At 45.4% G+C, this 15948-nt stretch overlaps 1 protein-coding gene across 1 annotated transcript in view; it reads right to left on the minus strand.

The window, feature by feature from the left end:
• The window catches only part of LOC122943123 (complement factor H-related protein 1-like), a 363452-nt gene that overhangs the window by 40742 nt on the left and 306762 nt on the right, over nt 1-15948 (minus strand). The window contains exons 8-10 of the mRNA XM_044300591.1: nt 14765-14928; nt 14454-14663; nt 5005-5190 (exon numbers count right to left, since the gene is read on the minus strand). Coding sequence (XP_044156526.1) covers nt 14906-14928 — 23 coding nt within the window. The 3' untranslated portion in view covers nt 5005-5190; nt 14454-14663; nt 14765-14905. The remainder of the gene's footprint in view (nt 1-5004; nt 5191-14453; nt 14664-14764; nt 14929-15948) is intronic.

A 15948-nucleotide genomic window follows, 5' to 3' on the forward strand; every position in this document is an offset into this window, starting at 1 on the left:
TTTACCGGGTGCCTTGGCTTCAAACAATACATCCCAAGCAAGCACACCCGGTATGGGGTCAAATTGTATAAGCTCTGTGAAAGGGCCATAGGCTATACCCACAAATTTCGGATCTATGAGGGTAAAGATCAGACCCTGGAGCCGGTCGGTTGCCCTGACTACCTGGGGAGCAGTGGAAAGACAGTCTTGGACTTGGCGTCACCCTTATTTGGCAAGGGGTACCATCTTTATGTGGACAATTTCTACACAAGTGTGGCCCTCTTCCGGCATTTGTTACTAGAACAGATTGACTGCTGTGGCACCGCGCAAACTAGTCACGCGGGCTTCCCCCAACGGCTCGTTACCACCTGCCTTGCAAGGGGGGAGAGGGCTGCCTTGTGTAGCCAAGAACTGCTTGCGGTGAAATGGAGAGACAAGCGTGAAGTTTACATGCTCTCCTCCATTCACGCAGACACGACAATACAAATAGAATGGGCAACCAGTGTCATTGAAAAGCCCCTCTCAGTCCACAACTATAACCTTCACATGGGAGGGGTGGACTTCAATGATCAGATGTTGGCTTCGTATTTAGTTTCCCGACGCACCAGACGCTGGTATAAGAAGGTGTCTGTATATTTGTTTCAATTGGCTGCATATAATAGTTTTGTTCTCTACAGTAAGGCTGGGAGAACAGGATCCTTCCTCAAATTTCAGGAAGAGATCCAGGAGGTTCCGTGGCCGCATCCACCAGTGTAGTTAGCCGTCTACACGAGCGACATTTCCCCAATGTCGTTGCTGGTACCTCAACCCAACCGTCACCCCGAAAAAGATGTTGTGTCTGTAGCAGGAGTGGAATAAGGCGTGACACCCGCTATTTCTGTCCTGACTGCCCTGACCACCCTGCCCTATGCTTAGGGGAGTGTTTCCGGAAGTACCACACACAGGTACACTTAGCATAAGGATCACATCTCACAGGACAGGTACACAGGGCTATTAGGTTCCATTCACACAGAGCTGCTGCAAACCTCTCCTTTCACCTGGGACAAAGTGCATAATGCACTTCGCCACATCTTTGGTCGATTTGCGCTTTGCACTTTGCACATTGTCCCATGGGGAAGGAGAGGTTTTGTCCTATAAAGGTAAAAAAAAAAAAAAAAAAAAAAAAAAACACCAGTAAGCAAAAAATTTAACGTTCAGTTCAAAAAGTTCAATAAAGTTTATATGTTCTGTTCAAATGTTATTATAAAGTTAAAAAAATGTATTGCGTTAAAGGGATTCTGTCACCTCCCCTAACCTAAAATCGGATTTTAAAGCAGTCATGCAGCACAGCTTACATTGAATAGGCTGTGCTCTTCTATCTTGTAATCTGTCCAGTAGTTTATGTGAAAATCGGCTTTTATGGTTATGCAAATTAGCCCTGAAGGTGCCCAGAGGGGCGTTTTGTTCCCCTTAGTGAGCCCAGTAACGCCCCTCTTACAGTGCCCAGCCCACCTTACTTGCGACTGTCTACCCACCCACAGCCTCCCACAGCCTCTCATCCCTCTCCTCCCCCTCACTCACGGCCGAACGAACTCTCGCACAGGCGCAGTACCCACTGAGGGCTGCGCCAGTGCGATCTGCAGGAGACTGAGGGCAGGAGCTTCATCCTCGTAGCTGGGCATGCGCCGAGCCCAGTGACGTCCGATGCTCGCTCTTGCCTCAGTCAGCAGGGAAGAGCGAGCATCGGACGTCACTGGGCTAATTTGCATAACCATAAAAGTCTATTTTCACATAAACTACTGGACGGATTACAAGATAGAAGAGCACAGCCTATTCAAAGTAAGCTGTGCTGCATGACTGCTTTAAAATCTGATTTTGGGTTAGGGGAGGTGACAGAATCCCTTTAAGGCCTGGTTTTTCCTTTTTTACCTTCCAGGTTGACCAACCGATCGACTAGCTGCAGCACTGATGTGCATTCTGAAAGAAGCATTGCGCTGCTGTCAGATTACACAAAAGTCGGTGTATGCGGCGCTGCAAGATGAGATTTCTCCTCTGCAGTAAAAGATACATTTGCGGAGGCATATGAGCTGAGGAGGCAGTGGTGTTCATATACTTTGGCAAACACTTTGTATATAAAAAATAAATAAAATCCTGGCAATGATTTATTCATCCACATCGATTGATGTGAATGGAGAAATCGGGTTTGCCAGGGCATACGAGCTAAGTGGGTATGGATGTTGGGCGGAGCTCCTATGTCCTGGCAGACGCCTTTCCCCTCCTTTTTTTTTTTTTGACAGAGATTTTTTCATCCACATTGATCGATGTGAATGAAGAAATCTGTGCCGTTCATTTTTTCTTTTAGCCCAGAGGCTGACCGGAAAAAAAATATCTCATTACCTGTATGCTCAATATAAGGAGAATAGCAGAAACTCCTAATGCTGGCCATACATGTAATGATTGCGGAGACCCTCAAATGCCAGGGCAGTACAAACACTCCCCAAATGTCCCCATTTTGGAAAGAAGACACCCCAAGGTATTCGCTGAGGAGCATATTGAGTACATGAAAGATTGAAATTTTTGTCCCAAGTTAGCGGAAAGTGAGATTTTGTGAGAAAAAATAAATAAATCAGTTTCCGTTAACTTGTGCCAAAAAAATAAAAATTCTATGAACTCGCCATGCCCCTCATTGAATACCTTGGGGTGTCTTCTTTCCAAAATGGGGTCACATGTGGGGTATTTATACTGCCCTGGCTTTTTAGGGGCCCTAAAGCGTGAGAAGAAGTCTGGGATCCAAATGTCTAAAAATGCCCTCCTAAAAGGAATTTGGGCACCTTTGCGCATCTAGGCTGCAAAATAGTGTCACACATGTGGTATCGCCATACTCAGGAGAAGTTGGGGAATGTGTTTTGGGGTGTCATTTTACATATACCCATGTTGGGTGAGATAAATATCTTGGTCAAATGCCAACTTTGTATAAAAAAAATGGGAAAAGTTGTCTTTTGTCGAGATATTTCTCTCACCCAGCATGGGTATATGTAAAATGGCATCCCAAAACACATTCCCCAACTTCTCCTGAGTCTGGCGATACCACATGTGTGACACTTTTTTGAAGCCTAGGTTGGCAAATGGGCCCACATTCCAAAGAGCACCTTTCGGATTTCACAGGGCATTTTTTACAGATTTTGATTTCAAACTACTTCTCACGCATCTGGGCCCCTAAAATGCCAGGGCAGTATAACTACCCCACAAGTGACCCCATTTTGGAAAGAAGACACCCCAAGGTATTCCGTGAGGGGCATGGCGAGTTCCTAGAATTTTTTATTTTTTGTCACAAGTTAGCGGAAAATGATAATTTTTTCTTACAAAGTCTCATATTCCACTAACTTGTGACTTCTTTCCAAAATGGGGTCACTTGTGGGGTAGTTATACTGCCCTGGCATTTTAGGGGCCCAAATGCGTGCAAAGTAGTTTGAAATCAAAATTGTGTATAAAATGGCCTGTGAAAACCGAAAGGTGCTCTTTGGAATGTGGGCCGCTTTGCCCACCTAGGCTGCAAAAAAGTGTCACACATGTGGTATCGCCGTACTCAGGAGAAGTTGGGGAATGTCTTTTGGGGTGTCATTTTACATATACCCATGCTGGGTAAGATAAATATCTTGGTCAAATGCCAACTTTGTATAAAAAAATGGGAAAAGTTGTCTTTTGCCAAGATATTTCTCTCACCCAGCATGGGTATATGTAAAAAGACACCCCAAAACACATTAGCCTACTTATTCTGAGTACGGCGATACCAGATGTGTGATACTTTTTTGCAGCCTAGGTGGGCAAAGGGTCCCACATTCCAAAAAGCACCTTTTGAATTTCACAGGCCATTTTTTTACACATTTTGTTTGCAAACTACTTTGCATGCATTTGGGCCCCTAAAATGCCAGGGCAGTATAATTACCCCACATGTGACCCCATTTTGGAAAGAATATACCCCAAGGTATTTCATGATGGGCATAGTGAGTACATGGAAGTTTTAATTTTTTGTCACAAGTTAGTGGAATATGAGACTTTGTAAGGAAAAAAATAAAATAAAAAATAATCATCATTTTCCGCTAACTTGTGACAAAAAATAGAAAGTTCTATGAACTCACTATGCCCATTAGCGAATACGTTAGGGTGTCTACTTTCCGAAATGGGGTCATTTGTGGGGTTTTTCTACTGTCTGGGCATTGTAGAACCTCAGGAAACATGACAGGTGCTCAGAAAGTCAGAGCTGCTTCATAAAGCGGAAATTCACATTTTTGTACCATAGTTTGTAAATGCTATAACTTCTACCCAAACCATTTTTTTTAATCAAAGACATGTAGAACAATTTAGCGAAAAATTAATATATGGATGTCGTTTTTTTAAAAAAATTTTACAACTGAAAGTGAAAAATTGCATTTTTTGGCAAAAATTTTGTTAAATTTCGATTAATAACAAAAAAAAGTAAAAATGTAATCAGCAATGAAATACCACCAAATGAAAGCTCTATTAGTGAGAAGAAAAGGAGATAAAATTAATTTGGGTGGTAAGTTGCATGACCGAGCAATAAACGGTGAAAGTAGTGTAGTGCAGAAGTGTAAAAAGTGGCCTGGTCATTAAGGGTGTTTAAGCTAGGGGGGCTGAAGTGGTTAAAATGGTTTTAAAGTTTAATAATCAAATGTGAGTAACACATTTAACCTCGTCGGAGTCCATACATTTTAGGATCCGAAGCTTGATTAACTTATCACTAGCCATAACTGCAATAATCACATGAAAGGCATCTTATCAGATCTAAGGTATGAAATCTGTTGGCAGATCTTTGTTCAGGTTGATGCTTGATAAAATGCAAGTACATTGGTTTAACAAGACTCCATTTTCATAAAACCATGCTGGTTGCTGGTTAAGTATATAATAAGTTACTGGTGACTATCACAACATATTTAATAGTTCAGACATTGCATATGATTAATTTTGGGAGCATCAGATAATATTATTTTCTTAGACATGAAAGTTAAAATGTTTTTATTTCTTTACCTGTACATTTTGGATAGCTCATTTTTTGTTCTGAACATTTTCCAGTTGGTTGACCAGGATAGTAGAATCCATTCTTACATTTATAGTGGATTACTTCACCTTCGGCATAGAATACTTCATTATCATGCACTTCATCCAATTCTAAGTTGTTTTCATCCAGATCATCTTGAAGTATACGACATGTTCCTATGAAATCAAACAATAAACATAATGTCCACACACCAATTGGCCTATAAAGAACCCCTTACAACTACACATTTTCAATGTTATAAACAAAGCATTCTTTAAATTAGTTTTTTCACTGTTGTATTTCAGGACAGATAACATTTTAATTTTTCTGTTGATCTTCCTGTGTGAGGGCTTGGATGAGCGTTATGTTTCAGTGGTTTTATTTATATATATATATATATATATATATATATATACACACAGTGGCATGCAAAAGTTTAGGCCATAATTACTATAAACAGTTAAGCATGTTGCAGATGAAATGATCTCCAAAAGACATAAGGTTAAGGGCTCATGCGCATGACCTTATGTATTTTGCGGTCCACAAAAAACAGATCCGCAAAAAAATACGGATGACGTCCGTGTGCATTCAGTAGTTTGCGGAACTGAACAGTTGGTCCCTAAAAGAACAGTACTATCCTTATCCGTAATGCGGACAATAATAGGACATGTTCAAATTTTTTGTAGAAACGGAAATACAGACATACGGAAACAGAATGCTATTTTTTTTGCGGACCCATTAAAATGAATGGTTCCGCATACGGTCCGCAAAAAAAACGGAACGGACAAGGAAAAGAAATATGTTCATGTGCATGAGCCCTAAAGATGATACATTCCCTTTGAATTTAAAGTAGAAAATTGGGCACCTTGAATGGTCAGCACCTAGTAACACTCGCCTTGACAAGTATCACAGCTTGTAATCACTTTTTGTACCCAGCCAAGAGTCTTCCAATTCTTGTTTGAGGGATTTTCATCTATTCTTTCATGCAAAAGTCTTCCAATTCTGTGAGATTCCAGTGCAGCTGTACTAGAGCAACAGCCTAAGGGGAGGCTGCCATGATAGGTTTGGGGACGTCAGGGATAGTCGCAGGCTAGAGGTGGGCAGGAAAAGGTTAAGTGGGGAGGAGGTTGGGTTAAGGAGAGGGCCGGAGCGGTAACATTTTTAAGGGGGTGAATCGGGAAACCGGGCGCCATTTTAGGAAGGAAAAGCTCAGGTAGGGAGAGTTAGCTCATCTGTGATGGAGGACCTCTAAGATAGGCTGAGGGAGGCGGCAGAGTCGCGCAGTCTGGAGTGATGGGAGGTGCAGGCGCCGGGCCTGCTTGGTGGGGAGGCGGCGGGCATGTCCAGCTCTGTGCCGGAGGGCAGACGGCCGCCGGCGCACCTTAGCCCGAGCAAAACCCCACAGGCTCGGCGCCGGATTGGGAGCCCCTCCAGGGATCCTCTGCGCCGGGGAGGCTCGGCTAAAGCTCCAGCGTCAGCCTCCCGGCGCGGGAGGAATCTCAAAGTACGGCGGAGCTCAGAGCAGGGCAGGGGTTCCCGCCCCCTGCCTTCCCCAGCATGCAGTGATGGATCGGGACCAGGACCTGCAGGATCCCCCCCCCTCAGTGGCGCGGCGGGGGAGCGTGAGGTGGTATGGACACAAGGCTGGGCTGGCAGCTGGTCGACAGGGGCCCAGGCCTTGGGATACAGAAGAAGATGTGGCAAGCACTGGCAGGCAGCAGCAGAAGGAGGAGCCATTTTCACCATCATTGTGCGCACCCAGCACCGTGGAGGCTGGGGTGCGGGGATCCGGGTCAGCAGTGGTGTCGGTGCAGGAGGACGTCTTGTTGCTGGGGATGGATCTGCTGGAGTCAGGAGTGACGGCTGCGGGGTTCACAGCGCCCGGGCAGCCAGGTAAGACCTCTGTGGGACCTTCACATGCGGTAGTTAGCGCCCCTAGGGGGGGGGGCAGGGGGGAGCCACGGGGAGTTGGTTGGGGGGCTCAGTCAGTTGCTGGGTAGCTTGGCGGGTTGGGTTGCTGGCCTTGGGGGAGCAGGGTTGTCCCCGTTGCCCGCTTGGGGTGAGGGGGGGCCCTTCGGTGCCGGTGAGGGTTGGGCCGGGGGTTGCTAATACGCAGGTGCGGGAGGGGGGGGGAAAGTTGGTATCGGTGCAGACCCAAGCGGGGGGCGAAGAGGAGCGGCGGAAAGTTGATGACTCGGCGCAAGGGGAGGTATATGTATGTTTCGAGGGCCCATTAGGGGTGCATTTGAAGCAGGAGGTGAAGGAGCGTATTTGGAATGGGGAGTATATGGAGATTTTTTCCTTGTTGCCCCTGGAGAGATTTCAGTTGGATAGGGCAAGGGGAGAGGACGGAAAAAAAGAGGAGGATGAAAAACGCAGGTATCGGCTGATTCCGCGTACCTTCTCTAACTGGCTGCAGGCGTTTGCCATTCTGGCGAGCGTCATTGGGGAAAAAGCGCCTGAGTGCTGCTCCGCGCAGTTTTGTTATATGGACGCGATCGGGGAGGCGTATCGGGTGTATGGGGGCGTGGGCTTGCTTCGTTATGACGAGCAATTTAGGCAGAGGAAAGTGGTCCGCCCAAACATGCGGTGGGACCACAAAGATATTGGTTTGTGGATGCGGGTGATGGCGCCGGGGCGGCATGGGCAGTCCTTTTGGGGGGAAGCAGGTGGCGGGGCAGGGCAGTCGGGGTTGTCAACGGCTGCGGTGAAGGGTTTGTGCTTCCTTTTTAATGAAGGGAACTGTAAATTCGGGGCGAAGTGCAAGTTCAAGCACGAGTGCACTTCCTGCGGCGGGGGTCATGGGGCGTCCAGATGTTTCCGCGGGGGTAAACCGAGAGGGGGGGAATCTAGTGGAAAAGGGTTTGACGCCGGTACGGGTGGGAAGGATGGAGCCGTTTTTAAATAGGTATCCTGTTCGGCCGGCGGCTCAGTTATTGTTAGATGGTTTTAGGTTTGGTTTTTCGTATCCCGTCGGACCCAGGGCCGACACCCTTTACGGGTAGGAATTTGCGCTCGGCAGGGGAGCATGCGGAGGTGGTGTCGGAGAAGCTGGCAAAGGAGGTGTTGTTGGGGCGTATGGATGGACCGTTTGAGGCTCCGCCGTTCGCTGATTTTAAGGTTTCGCCGTTGGGGGTGGTGCCAAAGAAGGAGCCGGACAAGTTTCGGCTGATCCATCACTTGTCATTTCCAAAGGGGGCATCGGTCAATGAGGGTATTGATCCTGAATTGTGTTCAGTGGTCTATACCTCGTTTGACGCGGCTGTGGCGTGGGTGCGGCGTTTGGGTTCGGGGACTTTTTTGGCGAAGACAGACATTGAAGCAGCTTTTCGTCTACACCCGGTGCACCCGGATAGCCTACATCTATTGGGGTGTTTTTGGGATGGGGGGTTTTACGTGGATAGGTGTCTGCCGATGGGCTAATCCTTGTCATGTGCATATTTTGAGGCCTTCAGTTCTTTCCTGGAGTGGGTGGTGGTGGAAATTTCAGGTTGTAAGTCAGTCATCCATTACCTGAATGTTTTTTTGTGTTTGGGTGCTGTGGATTCGCGGGTATGTCATCTGTTGCTTTCTACATTACAGTCGGTGTTTGGGTGCTTTGGGGTGCCGCTTGTAGAAGGGAAGACGGTTGGGCCTATGACTGAGTTGAGTTCTTTGGGGATTGTTTTGGACACGGTGGCCATGGAGTGTAGGTTGCCGGAGGATAAGTTGTGGGATTTGCGGGCGGAGGTCGACAGGGCGGGTAGGTCGGTTAAGATTCGTTTGAGGGATTTGCAATCGTTGTTGGGGAAGTTAAATTTTGCATGTCATATTATGCCCATGGGACGAATATTTTGTAGGCGGTTGGCGGCGGCGACCGCGGGCATGACGGCAGCGCATCATTTCATTCGGTTGGGGCGTGAGCTGCGAAGGGATTTGGAGGTGTGGGCTAGGTTTTTGTCAGAGTTCAACGGGAGGGCGTTGGTTTTGGGGGATGCGGTGGATAGTGTGGATTTTGATTTGTTTTCTGACGCGGTGGGGGGAGTTGGTTTTGGGGTCTACTGCAACGGGCAGTGGTGTGCGGACCGCTGGCCTGAGTCGTGGGGGGTAAGGGGTTGGGTTCGGAATCTGGCATTGTTGGAGCTCTTTCCTATTGTGCTAGCACTGGAGTTGTGGGGGGATAAGTTTCGTAACAAAAAGGTGAGGTTTCATTGTGACAACATGGGAGTGGTGCAGGCATTAATAGTTGTCTGCTTCATCCCCGCCGGTGGTTAGGTTGTTGCAGCATATGGTATTGCGTTGTTTAGCGTTGAATGTGTGGGTGGTAGCGGTTCATGTGTCGGGGGTCTCTAACGGTATTGCGGATGCTTTTTCTCGTTCTCAGTGGGAGCGCTTTCGGCAGCTGGAGCCAGAGGCGGAGTTCGCCGGGTTGGAGTGTCCGGGGCTGCTGTGGGAGATCTTGGAGGTACTGTGAGTAGGCTATTCAGGGCCTCCCTAACGGATGGTATGTGGGCTGCGTACAATGAGGCTTGGGATGGCTGGGTGAGTTGGTGTGGCATGCTGGGAGTGGGAGGGGATGCGGGTGAAGTTCCCTTGGTGTTGTTTTTGGGATGGAAGAAAGATGAAGGGTGGTCAGTGGCTCAGGTAAATAGGTGCATGTCGGGTTTGGCTTTTGGTTTCAAGCTGCGGGGGCTGGTGGATTGTACAAAGGCTTTTTTGGTTCAGCAGGTGTTGAAGGGTTGACGGAGGGGTTGGTGGACGGAGGATAGGTGGCTACCGGTGTCGTTTGAGCTGTTGTTAAATCTTGGGGGGCGGTTAGAGGTTGTCTGTAGTTCTTGGGGGAAGGTAAGCTTGTTCAAGGCGGCATTTTCGCTGGCCTTTTTCGGGGCGTTTAGGTTGGGGGAATTGGTGAGTAGGAGCGTTAGTTGTGCCGGGGGGTTATGGGGTGAGGATGTGGATATCTTTCAGGACAGGGTGGTGGTCCGGCTGCGTAGGTCTAAAACGGATCAGGAGGGGCGAGGGTGCAGTGTTTGCTTGTTTGTAGTGCCGGGTTGCTCGATGTGTCCGGTCGTTTGCCTGCGGGAGTATCGCTTGGGTAGGGGGAAGGTGCGGCCCCCTTTTTGCAGCATGCGGATGGGTCCTTTTTTATCCAGATTCCAGTTCTTGGCGGTTTTGAAGAGGTGCTTGAGGGAATTGGGGGTTGATTCGAGGTGTTACACGGGTCACTCGTTCCGGATTGGGGCGACGACGGAGGCAGCCCATCGGGGTATGAGTGAGGAGGTTATTAAGAGGATAGGTCAGTGGGAATTGGGTAGGTTCCGATCCTATGTGCGTTTGGGCGGTCTGTAAGGGATGCAGGTTGCAGGCTTCGGCATTAATGCAGTTGTTTTGTTATGTTCGTTTCAGGTGTTCCCCAGCTCTGGTGTGGATTATCGGGACATTTGTTTGTTTTTTGGGGGGCGGTACGGGCCGATGTGCGGCCGAACGGTCGTCAGCTGGGCTTTGATAGGGAGGTGGCGGCCATCCGGTGGCTGGGTTACCGAGGTATGTTGTGGGTGGGGGAGTTTTGAGGGAGGTACACCGCTTTGTGCAGCTGGACCGGCCTCCGGATGTATTGGTGCTGCATGCTGGAGGGAACGATTTGGGCATGAAGCCGGTGAGAGAGTTAATTTGGGATATTAAGTTTGACCTGTTACGTTTGTGGTCGTTGTTTCCCGGGATGGTAGTGGTGTGGTCGGACATCGTTCCTAGACGGCGTTGGCGGGAGGCGCGATCGGTGGAGAGGATAAACAAGGCCCGCATTAAAGTTAACAGGGCGGTTGGAAAATTTGTGGCGCGGAATGGGGCAGTTGTGGTACGGCATTTTGAGTTGGAGCCCGAAGTCGGTGAGTTTTGGAGGGAGGACGGGGTCCACCTCAATGCAGTGGGCATTGATCTGTGGTTATTGGGTCTGCAAGGGGGGATCGAGCGAGCCTTGGGGGTGTGGAGGGGCGCACAAGCTTGAGGTAGAAGGTCAAGTTGCGCGTCTGTGGCGGTAGGAGGTCCTGGAAGACGGTGGTGGAGCTTGGTGTTTGTGGATGGGAGGGCCTCAATTGGTGGGGCTAGACTCCCAGGTGTGGAAAGTTGGTTGGTTTCAGTGGGGTGACCATCACTTGGTGTCTCCGAGCTGGAGTGATACGGCTAAAGGCAAGGTGGCTTGAACCGGGGGTTTGGTGCACCAGCTGGAATCAGGGCTTCTAGGACCTCCTTCGTCAGGTCTAGGTATATATATTTATATAGATGTTACATGTTATGTTTGTATTAATAAAAGGCTGCTGTGGCCATTCAATTCCAATATGCGGCTCTGTGTCATTCTTGGCAGGGGGTTTGGGAACGTGGTAGGGTAAGGGGTATAAGGTTAACGGGTGAGAGTAGAGGACCCGAGGGAATTCCCCAATAACCTAATCATGGGCTCTCTTGCATGCACTTCTATTTTAGGACTATCCACAGATTTTCAATAGAAAATCTTCATCTGTGATACTTGCCAAAAGGGGTTTTACTAGGTACTAACCATGTAATGTTCCGTACCCCTTAGTGACCACCAATATGCCTTTTTTACATCAGTCACTAAGGGGCCTTAGGCTGTAACATAACAGCTGTGCCTGCTGCATGTAAGTCATTACAGAGGGTGGACTCCCTCTGTCTCCCATCGGCACCCGAAAAATTAGATGGTATAGGCCTCAAGCCTGCCTCCAGTGTTCCATTAAAATACAATGCACTATAGGAATAGTATATTGTAGTTTAGAAGTGATCAAACTATCATCTATTATAGTCCACTTGCAGGAATATTAAAAAAATGTATTAAGTAAAAAAAAATAAAAAATCCCACTTCGGTTAGCACCATAAAAAGAAACAAACAAATAATGCCAGAATTGCTGCTTTTTTCTTAATCACTACCAAAAAAGAAATTGAATAAAAAACTATCAAAAAGTGTTATTTACCCTGGAATGATACCAATGAAAACCAAAAGATGTCCGACATATAATCAAGAAAAAAAAAACATTACGGATCTTCGGATGCAGCACTGAAGAAATATTTTCTTTTTTTTTTTTAAACTGTATTTATTGCTCAAAAGAAGTAAAACGTGTGTGTGTGTGTATATATATACATATATATATATATATATATATATATGTATTTAGTACCACTGTTATCGGACTGACTCAGAATAAAGTTATTGTGTTACTTATGCTGGAAAATGAATGTCGGCACAAAATTTATAATATAAAAGCTCAGTGAAAGTACTGCTGATCTTTTCATATCCCCCTCCCAGAAAACATTAATAAAAATTAATCAGTAACTTATGTGTACCTCAAAATGGAAAAATAAAAAACATAGATGGAAAAATAAAAAAAGTTATAGCTCTTGTTAGGCAAGGATGAAAAAATGAAAAAAATTGCTTGGTCAGTAGGGCCGAAAACAGGCTGGTCACTTAGGCCTCGTCCACACTTCCCTTTTTCATGAACACATACTGTCTGCTTTTTTTTTCAGACAGCATACTGATCCATTTATGTCTGTACACATCTCTGTGATTTTCTGTGGTGCATATGTCTGCAAAAAAATCCACGGATGCATTCACTACTTCGTTTTTTTAAATCTTTGCCTGATTGCTTGGGGTTCTGCAGCATTACAGAACAGTGAGCCCCAACTTCCAGTTATCATGGATCGTATCCAACAGCAGCTAGTGGAATTGACCGGAGCAGAAAACCTCTTGGTCCAGTGACCATTTTTATTCCGTAAACAATCAAGTTGGATGCACTACCATGATGTACCGCGGCGAAGTGAGTACTTACTGCAGACACATTTCCCGCTTTTTTATGCAGTATATCAGATATATGTCTACGTACTCTTGTTTTAATTGAATTGGATGTACATCCCACATATTGGAGATTACACGCTGTACATGTGATAAGATAAACGGCATATTTTGTATTACAATTTAGATATGACTTGATGTTATAAATCTTCTTAGTAGAGGGGTAAGTTTTACCCATTAGCATGTGATTGCAGCAAATACATTTATTCTGACCGCATTTATAGTTGCCTTTATGTTTTAACCAGGTTGGTTTTGTAATAGGGTGTTTACGGAACAAACTCGGGCTGAGCATTTGACCTAGATTGGGTGCTTTGCGGGCTATTCATCTTATTCCATCTCCCACTGTTGTACTCCAATCTCTGTCAAAGTTCAGAACAAGCAAGTGCCGTTTTATAATTTTACATATATCCTGGTATTCCTCACTATATTGTGTAACAAAAGTAACTTCCATCCCATGTTGTTCGTTTTGTTTCTTTGATGATGTCTCATTAGTCAAAACTAGGGAGCATCTATCTAGGGGAATGTGCAGTATATTTTCTCAGGCATAATCTCTGTCGATGCTCTCTGCCTCCAATAGAAAGGTATCCCTGCCAGAGCAGTTCCGTTTCGCCCTAATTAATTCCCCCTTGGGTATATTATGCGTGACATGAGGTGGATGGCAAGATGTTGCCAGAAGTGTAGTATTACCTGCCATCTCCTTTCTATACATTATGGAGCATACTCTTCAATTTAAATCATCACCTGTCAACCTGAGATCCGAAAAGGAGATAGTACTGACATCAAAATGTAGGCTAAAGGAGAGGGAGCTTAAGCAGCTAGTGAGGTAGTTTTTAAAAACTGATATATGTGAAATATCATCTGCCCAAACAGCAAGTCATTAATATATCTTCCATACCATTTAATGGCATGGAAATAAGGGTTAGCATCAACAAACAGGAACTGTTTTTCCCACCACGCCATGTAGATGTTAGCTATGGATGGTGAGAATTTTGATACTCCAGATGTTATGTTTCATAAGAAAATCTACAGACATACAAATAAATTCCTGGAGTATTGATGTATAGTTACTGTACACCTGAAGGGCTATTATGGCTTGATCATGTGGTATATTGGTATATAAGGAGACTACATCCCCAGTAATCCAAATATAACTACTATTCCACTGAAAATCAGTGAAGGATTGCAAGACCCTTCTGGTGTCTTTGATATAACCAGGGATAGATGGAACAAGGGGTTGGAGGAGGGAGTCCACCCAATCACAGAATCTCTCCGAATAAGCACTGATACTGGCGACAATTGGTCTCATAAATGGTGGGAATCCCTCTTTGGGTCCAAAGCGCATAGATCGTGCATCATTGTCCTGTGTGTGGAAATTTTACTGCTGGACTAAAATATTACTTTTTAGAAGCTGGACCTTTCACTTATTTTCATTCTAGAAATCTAGTGTAGCATACTAGGTACTCGCTCTATTGCTCTCTTTCATTCACCCAAAACAAATCACAAGAGATTTGTTAGAATCCAAACTTTTTTGGAAATTTGTGACTTATTCCGCATCCATAAAATTGATTAGTTCATCTCTAATCTAAAACAATAAATTATACTTACTTCCAGAGAAGCACCTTGGATACCTAAATTTCCCATCATAACATTCGAGCACCAAAGCTGCGTTAGTCGATCGTCTAAATCCTGACATGCAAACAACACTTATTTCTGTGCCATGTTTATAATTTTTATCAGGAATAGTTTTTTGGTCATTAGATGAAAGTAGCTGAATGTTATGTTTAGTGAGGTCTTCTGGGGAGATTTTACATGGACCTGAAAGAAGGTTAAAATGGAAAAATGTTTTTTATTTTTATTTGTTCTGTTACAACATATTCTCTGCATTTTCAAATGTCTAAGTTTTATGTGGTACTTACTGTAACATACTGGTAGTTTACTCCACAGACCATTCTCACATTTAACCTTCATAGCGAGATTTATCACATATCCTTCATCGCAGTCAAATTCCACATATGAGCCGGAGTCATAACTGGCCTGTTCTGTTTTAACGAACCCATTTAGGATTTCTGGAGCCTTGCAACTTTATAAAAGGAAATAATTAAATGATTGTCAGAACTTGTCATAACTCAGTCAAAGAAAAGGGGCATTGCTCTTGTAATGATTCATAATTATACTTAACAGACTGAAAAGGTTAGTTTGAATGCATGCTCTAATGCAAGGTATGATACAGCCAAAATTCGAATAATATTTGACGATGAAACAAATTTTTTTCATACCGCGGACTCTGAGTTGGACTGGCTAGATCGGAACAATATTTAATTAGTCCATTTTTTATGAGGATTCATTCTTGAGTTGTTGTTCTGGTGCGAGTGGGGGGGGGCATGGGCAGGAGTGATCTTAAGTGAGAGATCTGTACAGTTTGTGGCAGACCAGGAAGTGTGGGGGGATATGGGATGGGTTGCGATGCATCTCCTTGGATGGGGGGGGAGGGTTAGGTAAACTTATAGTGTGGGAAGCAGTTGGTTTTGTATGATGTCAGCTAGAATTATCACCTGGAAGGTTAGAGGTCTTGGGGATAAGAGTAAAAGATTGGCGGTGTTTGATCAGGTACAAAGACAGCTACCAGCTACTGTCTGTTTGTTGGAGACACACAATACACAAGAGTCAGTTGTGCAACTCGGCAAGGGATGGGCCACTCAGACTTATCACTCCACCTTTACTAGTTATTCTAGAGGTGTTACAGTCCTAATGCATAGGAGTATTGATTTTGTCTGTGAGGCATCCTCTATCGACAAGCAAGGAAGATTTGTTTGTTTTTTATATAGGAAACTCTATGGTAGATTGTGCATTTTGGCTTTTATTTATATACCTCCCCCTTTTTCTGTACATGTACTCAACTGTCTAACTACAACTGTCTAACTACCTTTGCAGATCAGTGGCCTGAAAACCTCTTGTTAATCACTGGAGACTTTAATTGTGTTATGAATCGAGAAATTGATAGAATCTCCCAGGGGGTATTCCCACTCCAACACAAGGCTCCCCTGTGGCACGTTATTGCCAGGAAAATAGGATACATAGATGTATCGAGATGGGTTGGAGA

Source organism: Bufo gargarizans, chromosome 7 (assembly GCF_014858855.1).
Source record: "Bufo gargarizans isolate SCDJY-AF-19 chromosome 7, ASM1485885v1, whole genome shotgun sequence".
NCBI lineage: Eukaryota > Metazoa > Chordata > Amphibia > Anura > Bufonidae > Bufo > Bufo gargarizans.